The sequence below is a fragment of the Fringilla coelebs genome (genome assembly GCF_963513975.1).
Source record: "Fringilla coelebs genome assembly, chromosome: 13".
Taxonomy (NCBI): domain Eukaryota; kingdom Metazoa; phylum Chordata; class Aves; order Passeriformes; family Fringillidae; genus Fringilla; species Fringilla coelebs.
The window spans coordinates 17,071,773-17,097,478 of record NC_140039.1 but is presented as its reverse complement, the minus strand read 5'-3'; the positions used below and the strand labels follow the sequence as shown (position 1 = coordinate 17,097,478).

General features: G+C 37.9%; 1 protein-coding gene across 5 annotated transcripts in view; it reads left to right on the top strand.

Annotated features, from left to right (window-relative positions):
* Positions 1-25,706, top strand: part of SUCLG2 (succinate-CoA ligase GDP-forming subunit beta) — a 110,859-nt gene that overhangs the window by 28,627 nt on the left and 56,526 nt on the right. For all 5 annotated transcript variants that reach the window (XM_084214606.1, XM_084214605.1, XM_084214604.1 and 2 more), the window contains exons 3-5: positions 18,028-18,127; positions 18,259-18,349; positions 24,639-24,791. In XM_084214606.1, coding sequence (XP_084070732.1) covers positions 18,028-18,127; positions 18,259-18,349; positions 24,639-24,791 — 344 coding nt within the window. The remainder of the gene's footprint in view (positions 1-18,027; positions 18,128-18,258; positions 18,350-24,638; positions 24,792-25,706) is intronic.

Genomic DNA, 25,706 nt, shown 5'->3' with positions numbered 1-25,706 from the left:
TTAAAGATGGGAGTAATTTACAAGTTGAATATATCAGCAGTTGAGAAGTATGATCATAAGAGGCTTTGATTATTTTTTTTTTTTGGTAGATAATCTCTACCTAAAATGGTAGAGCAGTTTTTGAAGCTAAGGATGTTCTGACATTTTGTTAATCTGCTACTTCATATTTGAGAAAGTGCTGTGAATTTAAAATATGTTTATCTACATTTCTTCAAATATTTGCGGTTCAAGAAAAGTAAAATATTTCAACACATTGATGAATACAAAATGTGTCTTTGTAACCCTGCTGGATTCAGCTGGGAGATATTATCTGACTCTCTGCATCACAGTATATTTTAAATGATGCTCTAACCCTTGAGAATGTCACCACAAAAAAAATATTTAGTCAGAATCATGTTTAGGGTAGTTCCAGAAGTTAGCTATGCTCTTATTTTAAGTGATTTTTGTTTTATTAAGAAAAATCTGAAGTTGACAATTTTACCTCTGTGTGGCATACTCTCCCTGGTCCTCCAGTTAAAGTCAGCTTTTGTTCTGTGCTTCATTATGAAGGGGAACATTTTTCTTGCACCTCCCCTGGGCTTAGTTGGACTGCTCACCTGAGTAAGATGAATATGGCTAAACTTCAGGCTATAAATCTTAAATTTATCTATTGTTCTAAATACTTAAGAACAGCTCTGGGAGTTTTGGAGAAAGAGAAAAGAAAAGCAACCAAGAAGAGTTTGCTGTATAAATAGTTAACAATATAAAGTCACTGGGAAGGTTCACCACTGCTGCACTGCACTTCCCTCTCCTCCTGCCAAGTCTTTGACCCCTCTATTCCTCCAGTTACTCACCTGTACAGTTTAGCAGCAGCTTTCCTGATCTTGGTGTGTTGTGCTTTGTCCCCACTGCAGATGATTCATGAAAGTCCTGATGCCATGTCTGCATGTCCAACACCCCCTCTTGTTCTTGTTCCCACAGATAAATCCTCTACCCAGATTTTAGCTCATTAGATGTTCAGTGTGCTTGATTTTCTTACTGGCCTGTCCACATCTTTGCCTTCAGTATAATACAGATTTTGCTTGGGTATTTTGGAAGAACAGTGGAACAAGAGAGACTTGAGGCTGATTACTGCAAATTTGACTATCTTAGGAAAAACTATTCTTATGCAATCTTCCCCCTCCCAATTAAATACAGGCTTATGTCTCATGCCATGAAGTAATTTGTCATTTAAATATGATGATTAATTTATACTATAAATAACTTGCTTATTTTATCTTCTGAGTCGCATTCCTATTTAAAGTGCATCAACAAATAAATACAAGTATTTATTTAGGGGTTTTTTTTGATCCATAAGAAGCCAAGTTAGGTGCTTAAAGATGTTTGTATGGAAAAGTTGTTTTACGATTTTAAGATGAAAAAATTTCATGTATTTTCATATTTTATGTTGTTGGTTTACAAGATGAGACTCCTGAGTCGCTGAGCTTATGCAGCTTTGTGACTATTTTCACAATTTTGATTTATGGGTTCTGATTTATGGCTGGGTTTTATGTTGAGTTTCTGATGTTTAGAGTCCTGTAAATAGTGAGAGGTCTGGACTTCCACTGACTAAAGTAAGCATTCTTTCAGAAATCTCTCTGCTGCTGAAGGAACAAAATAAACCAGTCAAATGAAATACTAGAGAGAGACTTGTAAGGGCCAAGGTTCAGGGGTAATTGAACACGAGTTGCATATCACTGAAGATGGCTGGATGTCAGAATTCTCAGTTGTGCAGAAAGGATGCAATTAGTACAGTTAACAGCAGGTAGGGCATGATAATTATATGTTCTTTTGTCTCTCTGAATTGTTTTAGCTATTTAGATCCTTCTTCTTTTGCATACTATAAAGTAAGTTATACTGCAAGAAGCTTTCTGAGAGTAAACTGTGACCACAGTTTATACAAATGTGATTTATGCTGCCTTAGACACCAGATCCAAACTTGATCTTGAAGTGAGAAGTTTGGACTGTAAGAAATTGCAGAAGCGTGAACAAAACATCATGCAAAAATGTTGCCTTTAAAGAAAGGTTGCCCTATTGTATATCTGACACTTCAGTAAAATCTGGAGCTCTTTCCAGCAGCACAGAGAGGAGGAGAAATCGACTGTAGGTTTATTTTCAGCTGTTACCTCATGTGATTTGTAAACCAGGCAGACACGATTCCGTGACTCTGCAGAAGCTGAGAAGTGGGCTTTCTGACGTGGCAAAGTAGCCTGCTGACCCTAAATAATGAAATATTAACCAGTGCTTAACACTTGTCAGGATGACACAGAGCATCTGTTTTTGAGGATTCGTAGGAGGGGCCATTGGGATGGTGCTTGTGTCATTTAAATGGCAGACTGGCTGAACCCACACACTCAGCTGCCCAGGGTTATAGAGCTGCTGTACAGGTGTGGGCCCATCTGCTGCTGACAAGTTTGACACACGTTTGATCCATGGTCCTGCTTGTGTGAGGCTGGGAAGGGTCTGAAGAGCACCGTGCATGAAGAGTGTGACCATTTGAGATGGACTCACTCACCTGTTGTGTCAATCCTTTTACAGGTTCAACACGGGTTCAAGGCACTTCAGTCAGCTGCACATTCTCTTTCTTTGCAACAAACCTGGTGTTTATTCCAATTTTACATTTTTTAACCAGAAAAGTTCCATTTATATGTGAGTAATTGGGAAAGCTCCCAATTCCACTCTTTGATATGACTGCTCACTCATTGTGGTGTTTAGACTGTGCAATTTCATTAAAATATCTAGAGATCAATTTCCAAGCATAATATCTGCCTTCATAATCCCCACAGAGCTCAACTTGCAGGAAGCCTGAATGAACAGCTTTGCTGCTTTCCACATCACGTTGAGATACATCCTTTCCTGCAAATGCTGATTGCCAAACCAAAAGCTCCCTCTTGCTTTTATATTAGTTTTTCTAGGCTAATTTAATGTTATGAAACCTGTAAAACATGAAGTTTAATGTATATAGTTATATCTTTGCTGCTGAGGTGGTGATTGGAACTTGAGAGACAAATGCCAAGCTGTCAGAACTGGGGGGTAGCATGTCTTTATTCCCTCAAAAGACTGGGAAAGGGCTGGTGTGTGAGGAAGGCATGGAGGCTTCTAATTAATCAGGACAGTGCTATCAGTAATTGAATGTATGCACTGCTCTCTGTCTTTAACTAACTGCAGAGTGCCCTGTTGAATACTAGAATTTGGTTGCCCCTGCTCTTTCCAAGCTCTAAAAACTGATCATATATCTGAAGGAGAATCAATTCCTTGGGTTTCAGCTTAACAGTGGTGGCCTCAGTGCAGCCCGTTGGGTCATAATTACACAGAATTTGCTGTGCTGTCCAGAAAACTGCTCTGTGTGACAAGTCAGGGGCTGAATTGATTCAAATAAAATGCTTGGGCAAAGCTGTGTGAACCCTTCCAAGTGCACAGCAAAAAAGAGATTAAAAAGGCTGGAGAAGTGAAGGGAAGCACTGGGAAACCTGGAATTGACAGGAGCTTCTTGTGCTTCTCTGTGGGCATTTGTGTGTCCTCAGCTTTCCTGTGAGGTTCAAGAGCAGGTCAGCAGTTTGCAAGCTCAGATTTCTTCAAGGACTTAAGAAGAATTTATGCAAATAACTCAGGAGATTTGTGGTCCAGGAGTACCAATTGCACCTGGTGTTAGGGAATGGTGGTTTCTGCCCATATCAGCACATTATTCTGTAATACACGTTGTGACAGCAGTCGAAGAAATTAATTAGTAAATGCAATCATTTTGGGCTTACAGTGGGTTAAAATGTGTCTCTGGTATCTAATGTCCCTACTGCTCACTGTATACAGTAAACTCAGTGGGAAGAAAGAGCCCATTTTAAAAGAGTGAGGAAGAAGGAGCCATCAAAACAAACATCCTCTTCCTCCCAACAAAGAACTGCCATGAAGAACAGCCCTAGAGCAGAATGAAACTGTCCACATGCCCAGAAGTGCAGTAGATGGATGAGCATAACAACAGGAAAAGAGGTAGCAGTTAGGAAATAGTTATGTAAAAATTTAAACTGCTTTATTATAGTTTTTCCTCCTGCATAAAAGCATTTATTTCTGTTCTGTAACAAGTAAATCTGGAATTAAAAAAAAAGCAACTACATTGTTGAGATCATGGATATATTTACAATATATTCTTGGCTTTCTATGTGTCTAAATATGTAAATTGTGCTTTCTCTTTGCCTGTTAACAAGGTTTTGAGTGTAACATTGCTCATGGCTTAGGTTTCTGCAGACACCTAACAAGTGTGACCTGCTTCCCTGAAGCTTCTGTGCCTCTGGAAGGTTCCTGAGATGTGTGGGCTTCTCTGCAGGAGGCCAGTATTTGGGTTTTTAAACACCTTCCCCCCTTTTTTGTTATGAATCCAAAGTCAGTACACTGAGGCCGTTCCCCACTTGGAAATATTTTTTTACAAGAACAAAAAGACAGTTTCTTTTGTATATAAAGAAAGAAATAGGCTTATGTGCAGGCGTGAAGGATCTTAAATAAAACATTGTCCTTTTTCTACCTTCGTTCAGCTGGGAAAATCAATTTTTGGTTCCTCAACTGCAAAGAAAGATCAAAAGGAAAAACTGACAATCCAAACAAAGGGCAAGGTGATGTGGGCTGCTTGCACTCCTGTTCCCTGGTGTGCTTCATACAGGCACTTTTCCAAGCAGAATATATTTACAGAAGAATCAAGGGTGGTTTTTTTTGTATCTCCAAATCAACGGTGCTGTGACTAAAAGTGGCCTAAATATAAAAGTAAAAAACCCCACTTTATATTACACTTTGTTGACCTCTTTGGTGCTAATTTAGGCAACAGTTCTCAGATGTGTCAGGTTTTTCATTGCACAATACTTATGTTTTGAAGAATTGTCATTGATTTTACTTCACTAGAACTGGCCAAAGCCAGTACTTTTTTCTTTTTTCTTTTTTTTTTTTAGCATGTTATGTAATGCAAGAGAGAAAATATCTTCATTCTTGCTTAAATGCCAACCAGATGCATATTTAAATCTTCATATGAAAACTAATTTCAGTCAGTGTGGAAGGAAACTTTATGGAGATTGGCTTTCCTGCTTTGTATTGATTCCTGTTTATATCTTTAATAAATAAAACATGATTTATTGTTATAAGCTCATATTTACAAGTGGAGGAGATTAAAGTGTCAGCAGGAAAAACAGAAAGGAGGAGTGTGAAAACTATTTAAAACAAACAAACTGAAAACCAGCTTGAATAGCTTTTATGAAGTGTATTAATTATCTTTTGCATAAATATAAAAAGTTGAAAATAGTTATAAAAGTATTTGATTTTAATGTATTTTCACTTCTTTGAGAGAATTATTGGGTGGACATTGATTTTGTAACCATATTAAATGTTAATTCAATGGATATTATAAGTACAAAATAGGCTGCATCTGACTCAGGGCACACCCTTTGCAGGAAAATATTTTTGTCTGTATGTTGTGCATCAGTGTGTTGGGTCTTTAGCCATGCAGGCAGAATGCATTTACATTTGGGATTCTGTGTTTGGCATGTCTTGGCATGGTAGGGATGCAAATAGCTATGTACAGAATGCTCTTTTCAAATACAGATGGTCCCAAGTTTCAAAAGCAGCAACTGTAGCTGGCAGCTCTGGGACTTTTGGGAGTGTTTGCAGGGAAAGGCACTCTGCACTGTGGCATTTGAAAAGCAGAACCTTTAGACAGATGATTGGCACAAATGACCAGTGATTTATAAAGGTTAGGCCTATGATTTTTTTCCTCAAGCACTGATTAACTCCAAGACCTTCCCATTCTCATCAGGTGTGTCCAAGGTAAGTTTTGAAAGCAAATCCATTGATTTAAGGCCTTAAATTTGTGTGCCTGTGTCATAGCTTTATAAGGCTGATGTCAATATTACATAATCAATAAAATAGGTCTGTATGTTTGACCTGTGTAGATTTTGAGGCACTTCAAACTGCTTGCAGCTTGTTTATTGTGCAGGTAAATCTTGATTTGTGATAACAAAGTGCTCTGAATTAGGTGAGTGGTAAGAAGCCATGTAGGAAAACTATTATGATAGCAATGAAATGTGCCTGATTTTGTAGCTGTGCTCATTTGCAAGATTTTTCTTTCTTTGTCTATTCATTAATTAATTGTGTAACAGGAGAGTTCCTGGGAGGTGTCAACAGAAAACTGGCAGCTCCACCTGCTCAGTCTGCAGTGCCATGGAAGTGTCATTGTGGTGCTTTATCACTTCACTTAGACAGGAGAGCAGAGGTTGGTTTCAGCTCTCTGCTGAAAGTAATGCACTCTTCATTTTCATTTTTATTTGTTGTCCTGCTTCTTCTTTCACTGATCTGGGGCAGCTGAGAGCTTTATGAAAAGCTTATTGCATGGAGCACATGTGACTGGCCAGGGTGGCCAAGGTCAGAGCCTTGGATGTCTCGTTCTCTCTATCAGCACCTCTCCTGCGCTGCTGGCTGGAGCTTCCCTCCAGGGCTGCCCTGGGCAGAGCTGTGGAACAGCCCCACTCCTGGGGGAAATTACCTGACTTCACACCAACATCCCTGGGGTTCCTCTCCTGCTGCCAGGTCCCTTGTCCCCCTGCAGTTTTGGGGTTTGGGTTACAAGCACAGTGACAGTGCTTTGCCCTCAGGGTGGGGGACCTTTATGCCTTGTTTTGTCTTCTGGCTTGGCCCTGGGAGTTGTACACAGACTGCCCTGGAGGGTGGAGAATTTCATTTTACTCAGGCCGTTGTTCTGTAACATATTGGGGTTTTGTTTCAATCTCTATGCCTCCTCATGTTTCCTATGCTGAAAACTCAGGAAACTGTTGATATTTCAACCTTTCTGCAGGCTGCAGGTGAGTAGGACCTACTCTCAGTTTAGTTGCTGATGTTTCAAAATTCCTTTAACAAATGCAGGCTTGGTTCTGCAGAAACCAGCCAAGGTGATGTCAGAAAATCACTTTGGTGTTAGTCAATTGAAAGAAAAGATGTGATTGTAGATATTCAGTTTCAGATCAGTGGTAATAAAGTAAGAGAAAATTATTATGTGCATTATCAGATTTCATTTCTCATATATCCAGAATACTTGGCTTTAAAACTGTAGTCCACAGGCTTTGCATCCGATTTACTCTGAAGAAAAATCTATTAATATCACAAAAGCTACTTTTGTGATTAAGTTGAAAAAGTCTTTCCTTGTGAAACAAAGGAATTTGTACAGACAAAGAAAAAATAGTTTGTGTTAAAGAAGTGCAGGAGAAGAAAATAAGGAATGGTTTAGATTCTTGTAGGTTTGTTTAGGACATGTAGTAATCTGTTTTAGAGGGAAAAATAGGAAAACTGTGAATCTGGTTGATAATTACTGTAATATCCTTGTCACTCTGGGATAAATGACTCTACACCAAGATGGACAACTATACTGGCACTGTTCTGTAAAGTGCTGGTTTTCAGTATTGTTTGAGTTAAAACATCAGTAAGGTTTATAATATCCCTTTAACCTCTTATTAATTAACATTTGGGTTTTCTGAGGGAGAACCTTTTTTTTTATTTATTTTTTTTACTGTGGAATTGTTAAAACTCAACCACAGGAATTTTCTTGATCTTTTTCACTTGTGGCTCTTCTGCTGAGGGAGCATCTGTGGAGACCTGCTGTGCTCCAGGTTACTGCCAAAGATTTTCTGCCATTGTGTGTCATGTTCTAGCTTGACTTGAGTTGTGTAGGCTGTGCTGCAGGTTCTAGAAAATCTAAAGGGAATGCCAGTGTGAAATACCAAGGAAAGAAAATGGAAGCAGGGGACTGCCTGAATTGACTCACCCCTGAAGTGGATTGCACCAACTAATGTGTGTGTGTGTATGTATATGAACAAAAACACTATATATATATATATGTGTGTGTGTGTATGTGCCAAAAACTCTGCCCATTAGGTTGACTTCCAGTAGTGGACAGCAGTAAAAGCAGTTATCCCAGAGTTATGCCAGGTGCTTTGAAGGAAATTTCTCCTATTACAGATGTTTTAGTTAAAAAAAAAGCATTCTGATGATGCAGGTAGTTTTTTGTTTCCATTTTACAGCCTGAGACTTTGAGTTTATGTAACTTCAGGTGCTCAGATGGGACTCTCAGACCAAATTGCTCTCCAATCAGCACATACACAAGATGTAATAAAGGGCAGGGAAGAAGGAGATGACTGTTCTGGAGTCGTTCAGAGGAGCAGCTTGCAATGATTTGGAGTGGGCTGGTTTTTCAGCTGCTGTGTTGGGTACTGGGAATTCTTAGTCCTTGTAAATGACAAGGTAATTTAATTACTGGGAGCCTGTAATGAGCTGACAGGCTCCCAGTCCAGTCTCTAACCCATGGATTGCATTTCTCTGACTGGCAGAGCTCTGCCAGGTATTTCTGGCTGGGCAGGAACCATCCTGTTAGCAAATTCATGGAGTGGATAAAGGTGGAGAGTATCAGAGTCACAACACGAGTTGTGCTGCACAATTCATACAAGCTGCTGTTGTGAAGTTCCACTTCTAGAAGAAAAATCTTAATTGTGATCTTTGAGGCATGCACTGTGATTAATTGTAACCTCCAGTGGCTGGCATGGACCAGAAGTGTGTGAATAGGAAAAAGGCTGAGGAAGTGCTTGGAGCATCTTAGACATATGCAGACATTCCAAAGCATAATTTCCTTTATATCATTCCAAGCATATGTATTTTTATGAGCTTTTTTTTAGTGCCTAAAAATTAGAAAATAACTTTTAATTGTTGTTTATGAAGCACCATATGGCTGTCTGAAATTCTGGCTTCTTGTGGAATGAGGAAAATAAAATTAATAGGAAATCACACTCAGAAATCTATTATTAACTTAATGGAGCTAACAGCTTGTCCAGTGTCCTCATACAGATCATGTTGTAGCTGCATGTAATAAAAAGCAAATCCCTATAAAACCACTGAGAAAATGAAGTGGCAGCGAGAGGCCAAGCCAAGAAGCTGCACGTGTTGGTACTGGGCATGGTCATGAATGGCTCAGCTAACGAGCTACTGGTGAAAATCAAGAATACCACATGTATTCTCACAGTTGCTTTACCATGTGTTTGAAATAATTAATATTTTCTTCTAGATGGTTTATGAATTAAAGGCTTAGGATGAAAATCTCTTGTGTCATTTTTTATTTTCATCTTTCAAGTAGAAACTTGTTTAGTCCACCCAACTTAGTTGTTCAAAGTTCTGTGCTTTTTTTGGTGGCTTAATGTTCAATAAGTAATGGGAATACTTTAAACCTAATTTTTTTCTCTCTTAACCTGTCCTAATAGGCAGAGCTGAAACTGTAAAGTTTGCATTATCTTGCTTCCTCCAAACATTCAAAATTGAAAGCTCTTAATACAGTGGTGTGAAAAAAGAATACATCACAATATAAAAATTACCAAGCTCTTAAAAGCATAGCAGGACTATTTTTCCCTCCTTATCTGGAACATTCCCTAAATTGCCTTTCTTCAACATTTTTGAAAAGTGTCTGCAGATGATGTGATACTAAAAAAAAAAAAATCACAACAAAAATAAATCTAGAAAAAATAGCCGAATTTTTTTTTTTTTCTTAGAAGGCTAATTGATATTGGCAGGGATGCACTGTTAGAGATGTGTTCTGGATGGGTTTATGTTGAATGTCTTGGCTGTATGTGTGAGCAAGAATTGTATAGGCTGGGTAATTTTATAAAGCTGTAAGAAGAACTTTGTTCAGGTAATACAGATTTGAAATTGTGTTCTAAACAATTTTTTTTCAGCATTGAATCTAAATTAACCAGTGTATCATTGATCAGTGAGATGGCCTTTTTCTGGAGTAATTAAGTCTGAAATATTGAATTAGATATTAAAGATTCTTCTAATAGGTCTGCTCTTAACCTTTTTCCAGTATTAGATTATTTTGGCAATTGCTTCTATTTCACATATGTGATGAGTAAACAAAAACAAGAGGAGGTTGTGGGAGGTGAAAGTCAGGTATTTTGGGTTAGTTTTGGCACGGGGTGGCAAATCAGTGTCTTGCTTCAAAATCAGGGCAAGAAGTCGAGGGCATATGTGGAATAACAGCTCCAAAGTAATACTTTTCAATACTTTCTGTCTTTAGCACTACTGAGGCAGACATAAATTCTTCAATGTGATCATTTTCCCATCCAGATGTTTCCCAGATAATGACCAGGCTAACATGATTCTCTTCAGAGGCCCAATAAATTATTTCAGCAATACATAGAAAACTTTGTATTTAATTCCACTGAATAAGTTGGATAATGAATCAGGCTACTGGAGGACATTTCAATCCTACTGGGCTTGGCTCAGATCAAACTACTGCCAGATTTGCTATCCTTTTGTATGTTTCTAGTTTTGGATGTGGATTGATTTATTTATGGTCTAAACAGCAAAATGTGTGCTATCTAATGCAGCTCTCCACAATGAAACAAAAGCTAAGGGATACAAGGCTAAGAGCTAGAGCAGAGTTGTATAACAAGAACTGTCTCCAGGAGAGAAATGTTAATTTTGCTAAAAATGTAAATTTTCGGCTGAGAGCTGTTCAGTATTTTCATGGCTTTTGGTAAAAATGCAAACTGTAGAAGAGATTTAGGTTTGGAGCCTCATTAAGAAGTTCTTCATGAAATGTGTCAAAGTCCCACTGAGGGAAATATTTATGCAGGCACCCAAATGCAAAGCTGGCATCAGTGTGTGCTTAGAATTAAGCAGATAACTACCTGTGAGATGAAAGAATCTGTAAATTGTTGTGAAGAGGAGAAATGACCGCTGTGGTGGTGAGTAAAGAGGTGAGGTGCCTTGCAATGGGGCAGTGCATGCACATGGGCACCTCTTAAGTCACTTTGTCCTAGATTTACAAGGCAGCAAGGCATGATGAAACCCTTTGAAGGAATTTAGTCTTGGCTGCCTTCCAGGACCTGGGTCTAAAGTTGATGCACTGGGTCTAAAGTTGATTTCTCCCTCTGAGCCTGTAGCCTGTTCCTCCCACTTCCCAAGGCTGTTGGTTTTCCAGCCTTCACTGTGTACGTCCTCCACATTTCTTTAAGCTTTGGCTTCCATTTTAATGCTTATTTTTAAGGATCCTGCTGGGCATAGCAGACCTGTGTGGAAAGACTGTGCTTGGCAAAGGGCTAATTATCAAGTCTCTGCTTGAACAGGGTTCACCTGTCACATTACAGATTTGTTAACACTTCTGAAGTAGCAGTGGTAACATTGCAAAAGTTGTCTTTATTCTCTGCGTATTTTCAGATATGAAAGAGAGAAAGTTTAGATTTTGTATCAAGCATAAATTCCTTACCATCAGGGAGGTGATGCACTGGAACAAGTGGCTGCCCCATCCCTGGAAATGTCCAAGAGCAGGATGGGCTTGGAGCAACCTGGGATGGTGGAAGGTGTCCCTGCCATGGGAGGGTTGGAACAAGATGGGCTTTAAGGTCCTTTCTGAGCCAAACCATTTGTAATTCTACAATTAATATTAACAATTGATGTTAACATACTTTTTTACCACGTGAACTCCCTGGTTTATTGCTTAGTTTTTTTTTATTTCATGCTCCATTTTTGAGAATATCTCCAACTACAACAACTCCTTTATGATTGAAAGTGAAGTGTGAGAAAAACTAATATGTGTGCCTCGGTTTTTATGTATTCTACACTACATACAATTTTTTCAAAATCATCTCTGCAGTTCAATAATGGATAAAAGAATTAGAATCAGTCAGAGAAGGCTTTGTGTCTTTTTTTGCCTTACATATAATCAGAAAGAATGAAATTTTGAACCCGTTCCAGGAAAGCAGGTGTGTGTATTGTTGCAGCAAGGGGAGAGAACAGTGTTTGTTCCTAATGGCTGCTTGACTTCAACACTACAGATTGCATAGAGCCTGTTCCCTGAACTGTATTAAAACAAATTGTGTTATGCTATTCAGTCAAGAATTTAAGGCACAGTTGATCTGCCTGAGTCTGCTAACTTTAAAATATATTTTACTGGGAGGGGCAGAAAAAGGTTTGTATGTTATTTTGGCAAGGAAAACTTCAAATCCTTGTAAGCTTTAAAAGGGTTTTTTTTTGTTTTTGTTTTTGGTGTTTTTTTTTTTTTTTTTGTAATTTAGGGAAATGGGAAGGATAGGGAGAAATGTCTTGATAAGAATCTGTTAATATCTACAAATTTTTGAATGACAGTTTTAGAAAGCAAATCATGTGATTTATTCATGCATTTAGTGCTTACAAGGAAAGCAAGTCTACTAAAGCACATGATTTGCATGCCCAGGTTTCTCAGTGCTTAACAGAGTATCCTGAGATGCTTCCATGGTGGTATTGTCAGGTCAGAGGGATTGTGACTAACACAGAAGGCAAAGTCTTCTTTGCTTGCTTTTGCTGCCTCTTAAAATGAAATCATCTGAAGAGAAGAAAAATAATATTGGCTTGGTCATAATATAAAGGCTGTTCTGAAGTCTAAAAGTAGCAAGAATGGACCTACTGGGTATAATGAAGAAAGAACCCTGGATCCCTTTGCATGGATTTTTCTATTTTTGTTCAGTATTTACTATTTATATGCTGCAGGATGCCAGGATGACTGCAGGTTACAGAAACTGCCTTTCTCTGTTTTGCCATAGAATGGATGTTGCTTTAGAGCTGGCAGAAAGAGCTTTTTCTTTCTTGTCAGTGAACTTCAGTGCTCTTCCACAAAAGAAGAAACTTGTTCTTTTCCTGATTGAGTTTCAAGCCACGTCTGCTGTCAAGTTTGTAAGCAAATGTGAAAATAGCCATTTTTCTAAGCCCTTTGTCTATTACAGAGGAAATTTATGTAAAAAATAATGAGAAGTTAGGTTGAGAAAAGAAGCTGTTAAAAGCTGAAAAATATCAGGAGTAAGATATCCCATGGAGTTTGAATCAAGCACATACAATGAACAGTTTCAATATGAGAACTGTTTCTTTTGGATCCCTGCCTTAGTGTGCATATTTTTCCATGCATTATAGTGGTGCTGCTGGATCTAGTGAGGCTCCCTTTGCTGTATAAGTAATTTATCAGGTTTAACTTACATGTAGGATGTGTGAATACTTGATTACTTTTACTCTGAGAAGGTTTAAGACTGCAATATTGAGAGTGAGCTTTAGCTTAGCTGATTTTATCTAGCCTTAAAATTTTTATCACCGGTGAAGTGTGTAGTAATGGCTATGAAAGCAATTAATAATAGTAGTGACAGAATCAAGAGACTGACTAATTTATCATTATAGATTTTAATGAGGCCTATAATCTAGCAATAAATATACAATGTATTAAAAAGTATGGAATTATAAAAAGGATGATTTATTTAACTTTAATTCTTAACTAGTCTGCAAACCAAAGGTTGTAGAAAGTGGGCTTGTAAGAACATAATTATTTTTGGTGTTATGGAGCAGAAGGATGAAAATAACAGAGGGAGAGAGTTTAAATTAAAATTAAAGGGAGGGAAAAATCATTGTTTATCTTCATTCAAAAGGCCTTTAAGCACAATAGATTTGTGGATGTGGGAGGTACCTTGTGGACAGCTTCTTTTTCATCTCAATCTGCTCACTTGGCAGAGCCTCGGATGCTGCATCCCTGCAGCTCTCAGAAGATGGGCAGCAGTGGAAGTGGCAGCAATACTTGGGAAAAGCTGTCTCAGATTTCAGACCAAGTTGGTGTAAAGAGACCAAAATGTGAAAAGTTATTATAACAAATTTAAGATTCAGTGTTCAATGTGGAAACTAAGCTTAGTTACTGGGTTAAAAGTGAAAATAATTTAGGTGTCATTGCTTTATTGGATAGTTTAGCCTTAAAAGACCTTGTATAGGAAGATAGCCATTTTGTAGCTTGTTAGTAGAATGCTGTAGAACTCAAGACTGTCCTGACTTTGTCTGCATTGTGTAGCTCCTGTGACAGTGCTCTCATCTGCTTTGCAATGTGTGCTAAGCTCATTCTGAGAGATCAGGGCACATTCCAGGGACACTTTGCTGCTGCTGCTGCAGTGCTCACATTGGAGTCAGGGATTTGCAGTGAACCCTTCTGTGCTCAGCTGCCTTACACTGGGGTAAAAATACAATGATGTAATGGTGGAATGGGTCCTGCATTTTTAAAGAAGGCGCAGACTGTAATTAATTTATACAGAGCCCCTGCAGATAGAGAAGCCAGACCACTGAAAGTCTCATGGTGAGACAGAAATTTGATTAGGAATTCATGTGAGACCTCCTCCCTTTGTCCCAAGCTCTGATTCTGTAGTGTGGGAGGTCTTGTCAAAGTAGTCCTGAGTTCTCTCTGGTAGAAAGCCTTTTGTTCATGGACAGGGGAGCTGTTCCCATACATCTCATGTTCTTTACAGCAGTTTATTTTTGATAAGCTACAGTACATTTTAATGTAATTGTTAACATGCCTAATTTGCAGCCACACAGTCATATCAATAATAATGGAAAGTTGTTCACAGGTAATAAATTAGCATAGCATAAAACCAGCAGAACTCTGCTTCTCACTATATTGTTTCATGATCAAGAATTCAGTAGTTAAATATACACAGCAGTGGGCTGAGAACAAGCTGTTCATTTTTGCTGCAAGCAGTACCAGTGGACCAGAGTAATCATAGCTCCCAAAAGCAGGACTGATTTTATTGATTTTAAATAGGCTTTCATTACAGCACTGAGCTTATTCCAATTGCAAGGAGTATCACTGCTGTTTGTATGCACAGGGCTGGCTGAGGGAAGGAGAGGTTTTGTTGGATGCCGTGCAGAGGCTGTTTGTCCCTCAGTGTTCTATTCTGCCTTGCTGAAATATCTGAATTTATTATAGAAAAATAAGTACTCAAGGTTTTTTTCCAGTGGTTAAAGTTATTTAGATACATAGAGCCAGACCCAGTCTGCAAATCTGAATTCTGAGAATTCTTCTGAGGAGTAAAGGTCCTGCTTATTTATTTATTGGCATCTGACTTAGGGACCAGCTGTATTTTGGTTCCATTTCTTTAAAGGATTCTTGAGAAATCATGGAATCACTTTGCTTGGAAATGATGCTAAGATCACCAAAACCAGCCATTTAACCCAGCACTGCCAGGTCCAGCCCTTAAACCCATCTCTAATACCACACCTGCACCTCTCTTTTTTTTTTCATAGATTAATGTAAAAAAGGCAAATAGGAGAGCTGCTCAGTCTGAGATATTAATGTATTCAGGTTATAATTAGTGAAGAACACATGCTGTTACCAGCAATGTGTCATTAATCTGCATGGAGCAGTTTGCAGCTATTTGTTGCTAAATTAGTGACACTTCAAAGCTGTCGGGATTTTATATTGTTTCTAATGATAAAGAAAATTATAAATCTGTGACTAAAAATCCACATATGCACACTTAAGAAGCAGGCTAGTTTGTTATTTAGTTTTCTTTGGAGTTTTTGTGTTTGTTTTTGTGTTTTAATTTGCACCAGGCTGGTCAGTCAGTGGCCCTGCACAGAAGTTGGTTGAAGCCTTAATGCTGTTGAAAAGGTTGTACTGTACTTCATGGTGGTTTCAAGGCATGTTGTTTGTGATAGGTTTTCTTCAAATCCTTTATATGTAACTACACAGTTCTGCTTAAACATTTTTTCCAGTGTTACTAGAACACTTTGAAAAGGTATTAATAGAGATTAGTTGCACCTTTCTGGTTTTAATGAGTTTAATACTGACTTTAGGTACCTTTTTTATATTTTTTTTCCTTTAAACCTGCAGGTGAAGGTGAATTACTTCAAATATTCTATCTAACCCCACATTTTTGTTTTGGCATAGTCTTTCATAACATAACTTGGGAATTTGGGCAGGAACAAACAAAAACTTTGTGTGAGCATTTCTAGAAATCGACTCTTTAAATAAGTTGGTGACATTAAGTAGTGAATCAGCTTGGTAAGTACTGAATGATGAAACCTAGTTACTGTAAATGAGATCTGGATGGTTTATTTAATTTTAGAGAGTTTGGGCAAATAATTATGGAATTAAATTGCTTCCTGTTGGTTTCCTGCAGGGCATGAAGAACCTGCTGTACTGTGCTCTGCTGAGCTGTGGCATTGATTAGTTCTTCAGGTCTAATCTTTACATGGCTGTGCTCACTTTTGTGTCTGTTTATGGGTTTGATAGTTGTTTTTCTGAAGTTTCTCTATTGCCTTGATAGTCCTCTGGTGGATTATAAAAATGTACACATTAATTCCTTTCTCTAACTTCGTTTGGTGGAGCCCAGTAGAGATAATTGGTGCTCATGGAAGGTGGTGGTTGGGAATGAGGGTGATGATCGCTCCCAGAACTGATACCACCCATCACTGACAATCAAAGCTCACATTGTCAGCATGGCTGGAAGCTAAAATTGATTTAATTAAATGCTTACAGCAACTATTAACAATACCATATTAGGTTCTTTATCACAGCAGCTACTGTGATTTTTAGAGTTTGCCTGTGCAGGTTGAAATGTGATTTATAGTTTTAATTCATCTTAATTTGTATGCCTATGAAACATTTTAGATAAAGCTTTTTGTTGCATTTAAATTTCCTTGTTATTTGCCCTGCAGTGGCATGAGTAATAGGGAGCCCAGAACATGAATATATTGGAATGCATGAAATATTTTCAAGGAGAATGCTTTTAGAGTGATATATGTCAAATGTTATTGAATGGATAAGCATGTGGAGAGATTTTAGTCTCCAGAAGCTTAGAAATTAAGCATTTCTTTGTACATTATCTCTGTTAAAAATAATTATTAATAATAATAGTAATAGTAACTACTACTGTGTTAAAGTATAATATTTGTGTTAAATAGAATATTTGTTTCATAATATTTATCCTATTCTAAGGTTCAACTTTTTTTTGTAGCTGCTGAAATTTATTACTCAGGCGCTTTGAAATGATGCTGTGTCAGAGCTTGCCTGCACCAAAAATTGCTGCACCTCGAAACTTTATTTAATAATCTTTAAAATGTTTTTAGAGCCTAGAAAGCCTGTATGTGTTTGATTGAAAGTATCTGTATCCTCTGTGCCAATTAAACAGTAAATTTGTCAATTTAACAAATAATTATCATGTTTTCTTGATACTTAGATAAAATGTTATTGTCCAAGGTGTGACCTCATCCAAACACCATGGAAATCAGAGATTTCCACAGAGTGCAGGAGAGGCAACAATGAGCCTTTTCTAGGCACACTTAGTGATCTGGTCATATTAGGATCTCAGACTTAGCAAAGCAGCCAGCACTATTATGATAAAGGTGCAAAGTGGCAGTGGTTGGTGTTAATAAACATCTTAAAGGCACCTGGGAGGTGTTCATGGTTCAGGAATTTTGCTGCAATCTGGAGCTGCAGAGATGATGAGCGATGGTTCGGTTTGGTTGGTTGTTTTCTTTTTCCTTTTCCCCTCCGTTTGAAACTGTAAGGTTGTCAGGATTGCTTTTGTTTGGAATGTAGGACATGGTGCAATTGCTTTTGTCACTGTTTTGCTGCTCTTTTGTGTTACTGAGACTGTTACACTCAAATTGCCAAAGATGCAGGTGATGCCTCACAGACAGATGAAATGTTTTCATTTCACAGCTCCCGCCCTCGCTCTGCACTCACCTGCCCTTTGGCCATTGGGATTTCTTCTTTAAGAACCACATCCATGCATTTCCTTCCACGTGTTCAGAGCAAGGAATGGAACTTATTTCCCTTGATGAGCATTGTTTTGTTGTGCATTCAAGACAAAATATGAGCTGCTTTACGTTTAAAAACCGTGCCAGCGTGTGTGCCCCGTGGGGCTGGGTTGGTTTTGTGGTTTGTTGGGCAGGCCATGGAGCATTAACAGCTTAGTTCTGATCTCCACAATGACTTCTTTATCCATCTGATAAGCTGTGTATCCCTTAACTTCCTTGAACAATTCTTTTTTTGGCGAGGTTGCTTTATGAAGTGATGAATTTACTCTTGTTTTATTGCTCGCTAGTTATAAACAACTTCTTGTTGGTTTAAGAGTCCGATCTGGAAATGCTTTTTGATCTCGTACTAACAAGCTCAATAATTGACAAACCACAGAATTGCAATGTGTTTTTCTTTTACAGAGGCAAAGGAAATTGTTCTGAAGGCACAGATTCTGGCTGGAGGGAGAGGGAAAGGTATTTTCAATAGTGGATTGAAAGGAGGAGTTCATCTAACTAAAGAGTAAGTACTTTCAATTGAAAAAAACCATAAATAAATTGTTCCTTGCATAATATTTAGGCTGTTTACAATAGCTATGGACTGTTTCTTTTAATATTTTTCAGTAAACTAACATTTTTTTCTTTTGTTTGTAGCCCTAAGACTGTTGAACAGCTTGCTAAACAGATGATTGGGTACAATCTGTCAACCAAGCAAACTCCAAAGGATGGTGTGACAGTTAAAAAGGTAAGATTTTGGCCTCTTGAAAGTTGAAAACTATGTTCAGCTGCAAATGTGCCTAAATAAGCTGGGATGTACAACATAGATTTTTTTTCAATCCTTCTCCGATTCCTGATTGATTACATCTAATTGATTAAAACAAAAAAAAAAAGAAAGTGTTACTTCTTCAGGTTGTGTATATATTTTGTTCATCAATTTTGACATACCCACTGATGGAAAAACAAATTGATTTCTCAATGAATATTGAAAGGAATCCTTTGTCATAGGCTTATCTTCCAAGAAATTCACATGAAATGGTGATACAACTGCACTATAGCATTAGCTGTACACACTTATTGACATTCTGCTTACAGAAGCAGTAGATACATGGTTCCCTTTAGTAATAATATTATCTGTACTTCAGTCACCCTCAGGTCTGTGCAAGTCTTAACAGAGTGACAGATGAATCACAGAATGGTTTGAGTTGAAAGGAATCTTTAAAATTCCTTCAGTCCAACCCCCTGCAATGAGCAGATGCATCTTCAGCCCCATCCAACCTGGCCTTGAATGTTTCCAGGGATGGGGCATCCACCCTGCTCTGGGCAACCTGTGCCTCACCACCCTCATTGGAAAAAAATTCTTTCTTATGTGTAATTAAAATCTGTTTTCTTTTGTTTAGAACCATCTTGACTTACTGCAACAGGCCCTATTAAAAAGTTTGTCCCTATCTTTTTTGTATGTCCCCTTTAAGTATTGAAAGGTTTGCATGAGATTTTTTCTCAATTGAAAAAAAGTGTCTCAAGAGCAGATTCTTTCTCCTTGTTGCAGATACAGACTAAAATATGTTCATGGTAGTGGTCGAGGCACCAGATGAACATGGGAGTTCATTTTCCAATGGTGGTGCTTTCTGCAAGGCACCAAGATTCACTTCAACATAAATTATTTGCTCTGTATTGCCCTAAATAAGGGAGGCAGAGATTCAGCAAGAGTCTCCTTCAAATTAGTAAAATTCTTTGAGTCAGGAAATCCTGGCAATTGCCTGTCTGCTGTATCTGTTTTAATCTCTTGCTTTGTTTGACTGAGCAAGAATCCTCATACAGGTAAGTAGTCAAGAGCTACACTCTATCTGATGCCAGGAAATAATTTGGCATGAGCTGAAGGAGCTGCAGTTCACATTTAATATCCTGTGAACAGCTTGGTGTATTAGCAGAGAAGGGGAAGGAACACCTGTCTGGAAAAATCCTGTCTAATGAGGGTGGAGGAAGGTGTTCAGGCAGTTCTTCTCTTGGGGAGCAAGGAGAGCAGATTTCCATCCACTCCTCAGAGCTGTTTTTAAAAAAAAACTACTATATATTAAAGTAGGAGACTCAGTATTGCCATTAAGGCATGTCTGTCAGAGATCCTGATAATACTAAGGATATAAGACAGGATATACCTTTTCCATATTATGGCACTCTGCTTGGGAAAATTAGCATTGTAAAAGCAGCTTTCTTTTATAAGTTCTTTGTTTTTATTCTTTTGTCCTAGTTGGCCTGCCTTGAATACATCCATACAGAAATTCTACTTTTTTGTCAGAGTGCAAGCCTGTTCATCATTGAGAGATTCAGTTCTGAAAAAGAAACTTCTAATTTTCTTTGGAATTGATAGAAATGGAAGGAGTTTGGGTGTTGGGGGGGTTTTGACATGAATTATTCAAAGGATTTATATTAGGATGACTTTTCTGCCATGTAGCTATAGAGTATTTAACCTGTGGTTCCTTCCTCCCCCTCCACGTGTTTGTGTGAATGAATAGTGGGCAGGACCAAGCAGCTGGGGCAGAGGTGAAGTTTAAGGTGAGGTTTGCACTACTGAGCTTCAGATATTTCTTTGCACAGCCTTGAGAGACTGTGTATTCTTCCTTTGCTATATAGTTCCAGGGAAACTGTTATTTTAATGCTGATCCACGATAAACCAATGTGATGCTTTTCACTGGGAGGAGCTGATGATTTGCTCATAAACATTCATCCTGATTACAGAGTTGGCTTTTAAAAGTATGTTGGCTGTTAACTAGTATATGTTTTATATTTTTTGGGATTGGGTTCTTGATTCTTAGTAATTAATGCTAAGAGCATACACCCTGCTTTAAATTAATTCAGTTTGTCCAATGGTATGCTTATTAGATAGTGAAGAAAGCATGTTTACAATTATGCACTACTTCATCAAAAAACTGTTTTCCAGCAGAATTATGTCTGTTTTAAAAGAATTTCTCATTTAAAAGTTAGCTCACATTGGGATATTAAAGGTAGTTAGAGGAGCTGAGGCACTCAGGTTTGTGGTGTCAGGACTACAAAATCAAACACTGACATTTTAATCAAGGGGCAAACTACAGTAATATTATTAAACATATAAATTTAGCTAAGTGTAAGATATCATTTAATGCAGTGGGAATGTAAGGCACTGAAAATGCCAGGCAGACTCTTTGGGCTTGCTAAGGGCAGTGCTAAGGTGAGAACAAATCACTGGCATTTTTCTATTTCAAGGCACGTTCTTTCTCTCTGCATGCATGAAGAGCTTGTGTTCTACATGTACTTAAGGAAAATTGCATTTCAGGAAGAAAAGGAAAGGATTTGGGCTTTTTAAACTTTTCAGTGTTCTGGAAAATTTGAGTGGTTTAAAATACTCTTATTTTTTAAAAAAAATTAAGCAATAAGAGTTTTTCAGAAGGAAAATATTTATCATGTCACTTTCTGTGAGGCAATCTATGAGCTAGTGTCAAGTCAGGGAGTGGAAGTCATGTACCTTTTACATCTCTTTGTAATGAAGGTATAAAAGCTAGAAATTTTCTACAATTAGAATAATTATGAAACAGAAAATGATGCTTTCAGCTTTCTTTCTCAGCTCGTGCACCTGCTACAGAATTGAAAGTGTGTTTGTGCCTGTTCAGATTGATGTTTCTCAAATTAATAACAATCTCTTCGGTTCCCTCATAACTTGCAAGCTGTTTTGTGAGTTTACATAAAATCCTCTTATGGCATTTGGAATTTGGAGAGCCTGGCTATCTGTGATGACAGTCTTCTCTTATCATGACAACCTGAGAATTCACTACCTGTGTTTTTCTCTCCAAGCAATAACAGAATGAACGTTTTGCATATTTGATTCTGTTTAAGAAAAGCTGTTGCAGTTACCCTCATGACATTAGATGTGTGACTTAAACTTTAAGGTAAAGATTTATTACAGCGAAGGAAAGTTTGAAGTTGTCAGGAGGTTTTAATGAAAACTGATTTTTCCCCAGGACATTTTAAATATAAATATGATATGGTAAACAGATAATGATGTGTCATATTCTTTATCAAAAGCAAAACAGACAAAATGTGAGAAGAGTCAACAGTCTGTAGATTCAATTTCACTGTTCTTAACTGTTCATCAATGTGTTTGCATTAGTTCTGTCATATGAGTGATAGGTAGACTTCAATGATATTGAAAGACCTGGAACACCAATTTCCTTGGCTTTGCTCTGCATCAAATGGGGAGGATTGCAGCCCTGTTTGCGGGGGTCCCAGGGTGAGGGAAGAGATGAGAAGGTTGACTCCATGTTCAGAAGGCTTGGTTTATTATTTTATGATATATATTATATTAAAAACTGTACTAAAAGAATAGAAGGAAGGATTTCATCAGAAGGCTTAGCTAAGAATAGAAAAGGAATGAATAACAAGCCAGACTGTGATTGGCCATAAATTAGAAACAACCACATGAGACCAATCCCAGATCCACCTGTTGCATTCCACAGCAGCAGATAATCTGTGTTTACATTTTGTTCCTGAGGCCTCTCAGCTTCTCAGGAGGAAAAATCCTAAGGAAAGGATTTTTCATAAAATATCATGGCTACAGAGGATGGTGAAGGAAAGTTATTTTGTTGGAAGGAATTAGAGATATTTCACAATCTGACAATTTTTGCTCTAAGGTTGCCTACTGCAAAGTGGGCTCTCAGTAGTTTTGTGAATTAAGACAGAGAAGTATCTGATGATGTTGACATTGTTAATTAGCAACAGTGAGGACAATCACTCTGGCTGGAAGTCTCAGTTGAAGATACCTGATTTAATAAAGATAGTTCCACCTGCTGTGCCTGCAAATGTATTCCTTAAAACTTGTGGAGTGTATTCCCATCCTAAGTCTGGCCCTGACCATGAACTCTGTGGAAACTGAACAGTTCTGACAAGATCCAGTAGGACCAGTTGGTTTTATCTGACTTATGTCTAAAGCAACTGACTCACATTTTTCAGATACATTGATGCAGGATGTGTAAGAAGGTGGAAACATGGATGCAGGTAAAAATAGTAGCAAATCAAGGATGCTTTCCCTACCCTTGCTTGTTAATTTGACAAAGCTTGGCAGGTAGCCAAGCTATGTCTCTGAAGTTATCTTTTAGCATCCCTCTGTAGTAGACTAAAATAGGCAGATGCTTTTAAGTAGTACAGTAGTTTTCTGCATTCTTGGTTCTCTCCTTCACCCTGCTTTCTTTACTTTGCTTTTGAACAGTTGTTTATTTGAACTATTCCTTTACATCCCCCTATGTTGTGTGAATAAAGTGAGGTAAAAGTAGAAGGAAACAAAATTACTATAAAGCAAATTTCTTCCAAGTCAAAAACACCATAAAGAAATTTCATCTTTCCTTCAGTTCTGAGTAATGATGGCTTTATTTGATTCCTTGTTTCTTACATTTCCCCCCACCTCTTCTCTAAACCTACTGCCTGGCAGAAAGTCCCTACATTCTTTCTTATGTACTCTGGAATAGATTGTCAAAAATGTGACTTGGGTGAAAGTATAGTGCATCTTTCTTGTTTATAGTCCTTGAACTGTGAAAACCCCAGGAATTCTCATTTGATGGAGCACCTTGTGCCAGGTAGGCAGAGTTTTAAGGCTGCAGGTACAAAAATGCCTCTTGGATCTGATGACTGAGAGAATGAATTTCTCCTTGTCTTATATTCAGTGATGATCATTGTCTGCAGTCATTGTTCAAGCCTGTCACTTCAGAAACAGACCTTGTTAGAAAAATGTTGCCACTTAATCCTTCTTAATTCTATTCATATTTGGGAAGTGATTTTCCTGATTTCTACCATTTCCATTGCAAGATGGGAATTAGTAGCTCTCTTAAGGAAGAATGTAATTCTAATTAAATTGCAGAGGTGCCTGCTTCACTCTCAGATTGAAAAACTGTAGTGCAGAGCAGATCTACAGTCTTTGCAACTTCAATTATGGCATCTGTTATGATCACAGGAAACAATTATTAATGATCATGTGCAGATTTTTTTCCTGAAATTAAGAATATTTTGGGAAATTTAGTATTCTTATAGTGAAACAGTTTTGTGAGTCCTTTGCAAGTGTAAAACTACTCAGTCTCTGAAATTGCTTCGATAGCTATTGTTAAACTATTGCAAAACCAGACAGTTCAGGTGAGGAGGAGAGTAAGGACCTTGTCTTGTTTTGGGAAGGAGGGAAAAAATTGTAGCAAAGACTTTATATGGCAAATTTCTGACACTTTTAATCTTTAATGTGCTTGTAGATTAGAAACATAGGATTTGAATCATCTTTCTGTTTTGTGCCTGTGGTGTCTTTCAGATACTGGTACAAAATGGCCCTTATAATAATAAATAGAAAAACAAATATCTGTGTTTCTAGATTGTGCCAGTATCTGAAGGACACACATCTGCTTGACTTTCTAAATTGAAAGTAAAAAGCTGGATGGCAGAATTGCCTGTGAAACCATTTTGTTAGGAAATACTTGGGCAGGGTAAGTATTCAGTGCAGAGATTATAAGGGTTGGGTGGCCTTTGATCAGAATAAGGGAGAGAAATTAAGCCTGAGGATTTTCTGGTGAGGAGCAGCACTGCTGGTGAGATGCAGCCAAAAGCCAACATTTCAGTCCTTCTGTCTATGTGATCTGCACACTGAGTCCTTTGGGATTCAAGTCTTTCTGGGGACAAGAATTACTTTCCTGATAATCAAGAATCATCCCAAATTATTGGGATAAAAAGGTAATATAGAGGTCTGCAGTATGGACAGAGCAGCAGCTCTTGGAAAAACCCCAGCACCAAGGTGTTGCTGGTTTCCATTGCTCACTGAATGCCCCAGTGAGATGAGCACCATTAGAGGAGTCTCTCACTTAAGGAGAGAGCATTTCTTGGGAAAAAGGTCACAGGGTTGTAGTACTGCAGTAAAAGCAGTGAAACCAATGTTTCTCTTCAGGGTAGGAAATATCAAACTGCTGCATTTTAAGGCAAAGCAGAAGGACCAGTCAGAAGCACTGATGCTTTCTTTTCTTCCCTCTCTGCATTTTCAGGTGATGGTTGCAGAAGCACTGGATATTTCCAGGGAAACATACTTTGCAATTCTGATGGACAGAGCCTGCAATGGACCTGTCATGGTTGGCAGTCCACAAGGTGGTGTGGACATAGAAGAGGTTGCAGTAACTAGCCCAGAACTTATCTTTAAGGTATTGGGATAATGTTCTACAATAACATTTTTCTCTGTCAGTTATCCAAAAGAATATTTTCCCCCCTTTCTCCTCCCATTTTTTCCTTCTTCCCTGTAAAAAGGAGACAGGAAGAACCATAAAAATAGTGTTTCATCAGATACAGGATCATACTTGTCATCTAGTAAATGAAGCACATTTAACATCTGATTTTAGTAGAATTTTTCAATTAGAAAAAGATCTTAAATCTGGCTGTTTTGTGATATGTTAAACTTAATATCTGAAATGTTTTTTGAGTGAGTTTCACTTTCAGGAAGGTACACTGTTTTTTTACAGGTGGGTTGGTGCCAATATTCTTATTGTTTCTGTGGCTGTTTTTCTTTAATTGACAGAGTTGTTAATTATTTTTTTGTACCTGCAAGACTTTTGCATCTGAAATACAACTGTTGTAATTACTTTCTTAATGATGACTACACTGAAGTATTTTTTAAGTTACTGTGGCAAGATAATGAGTAGACAAGCTATTCAGCTGAGGAAATAATTGATACTATCAAGTATAATTATTCAAAAAATTGTAAAAATATTTAATATGCACTTAAAAATCATATAAACTTCACAGTGTTACTGGGCAGTGACACTCATTGCCTTGAAAATATTCCAGAATATGTCATAAAAATTAACAGACTAAATATTCGTCAGTGCCATCTGTACAGTAATTAAAAGTGAAAACTGGTGTCACATTCTCTTGTCAGCATGCCACCCTGAAGAATTATATATTTTTTGGAAGGACTGTTTCATAGTCAGTGTGGTAATTATAACATCCCCTATAGGCAGCTGCTATAGCCTCAGTCTGGGGAGCCTTGGCAAACAGCCAGGCTTTAATTACTAATTTGCACATGTACACTAAGTGTTTTCCTTTTGAAGCTATAAACCTCC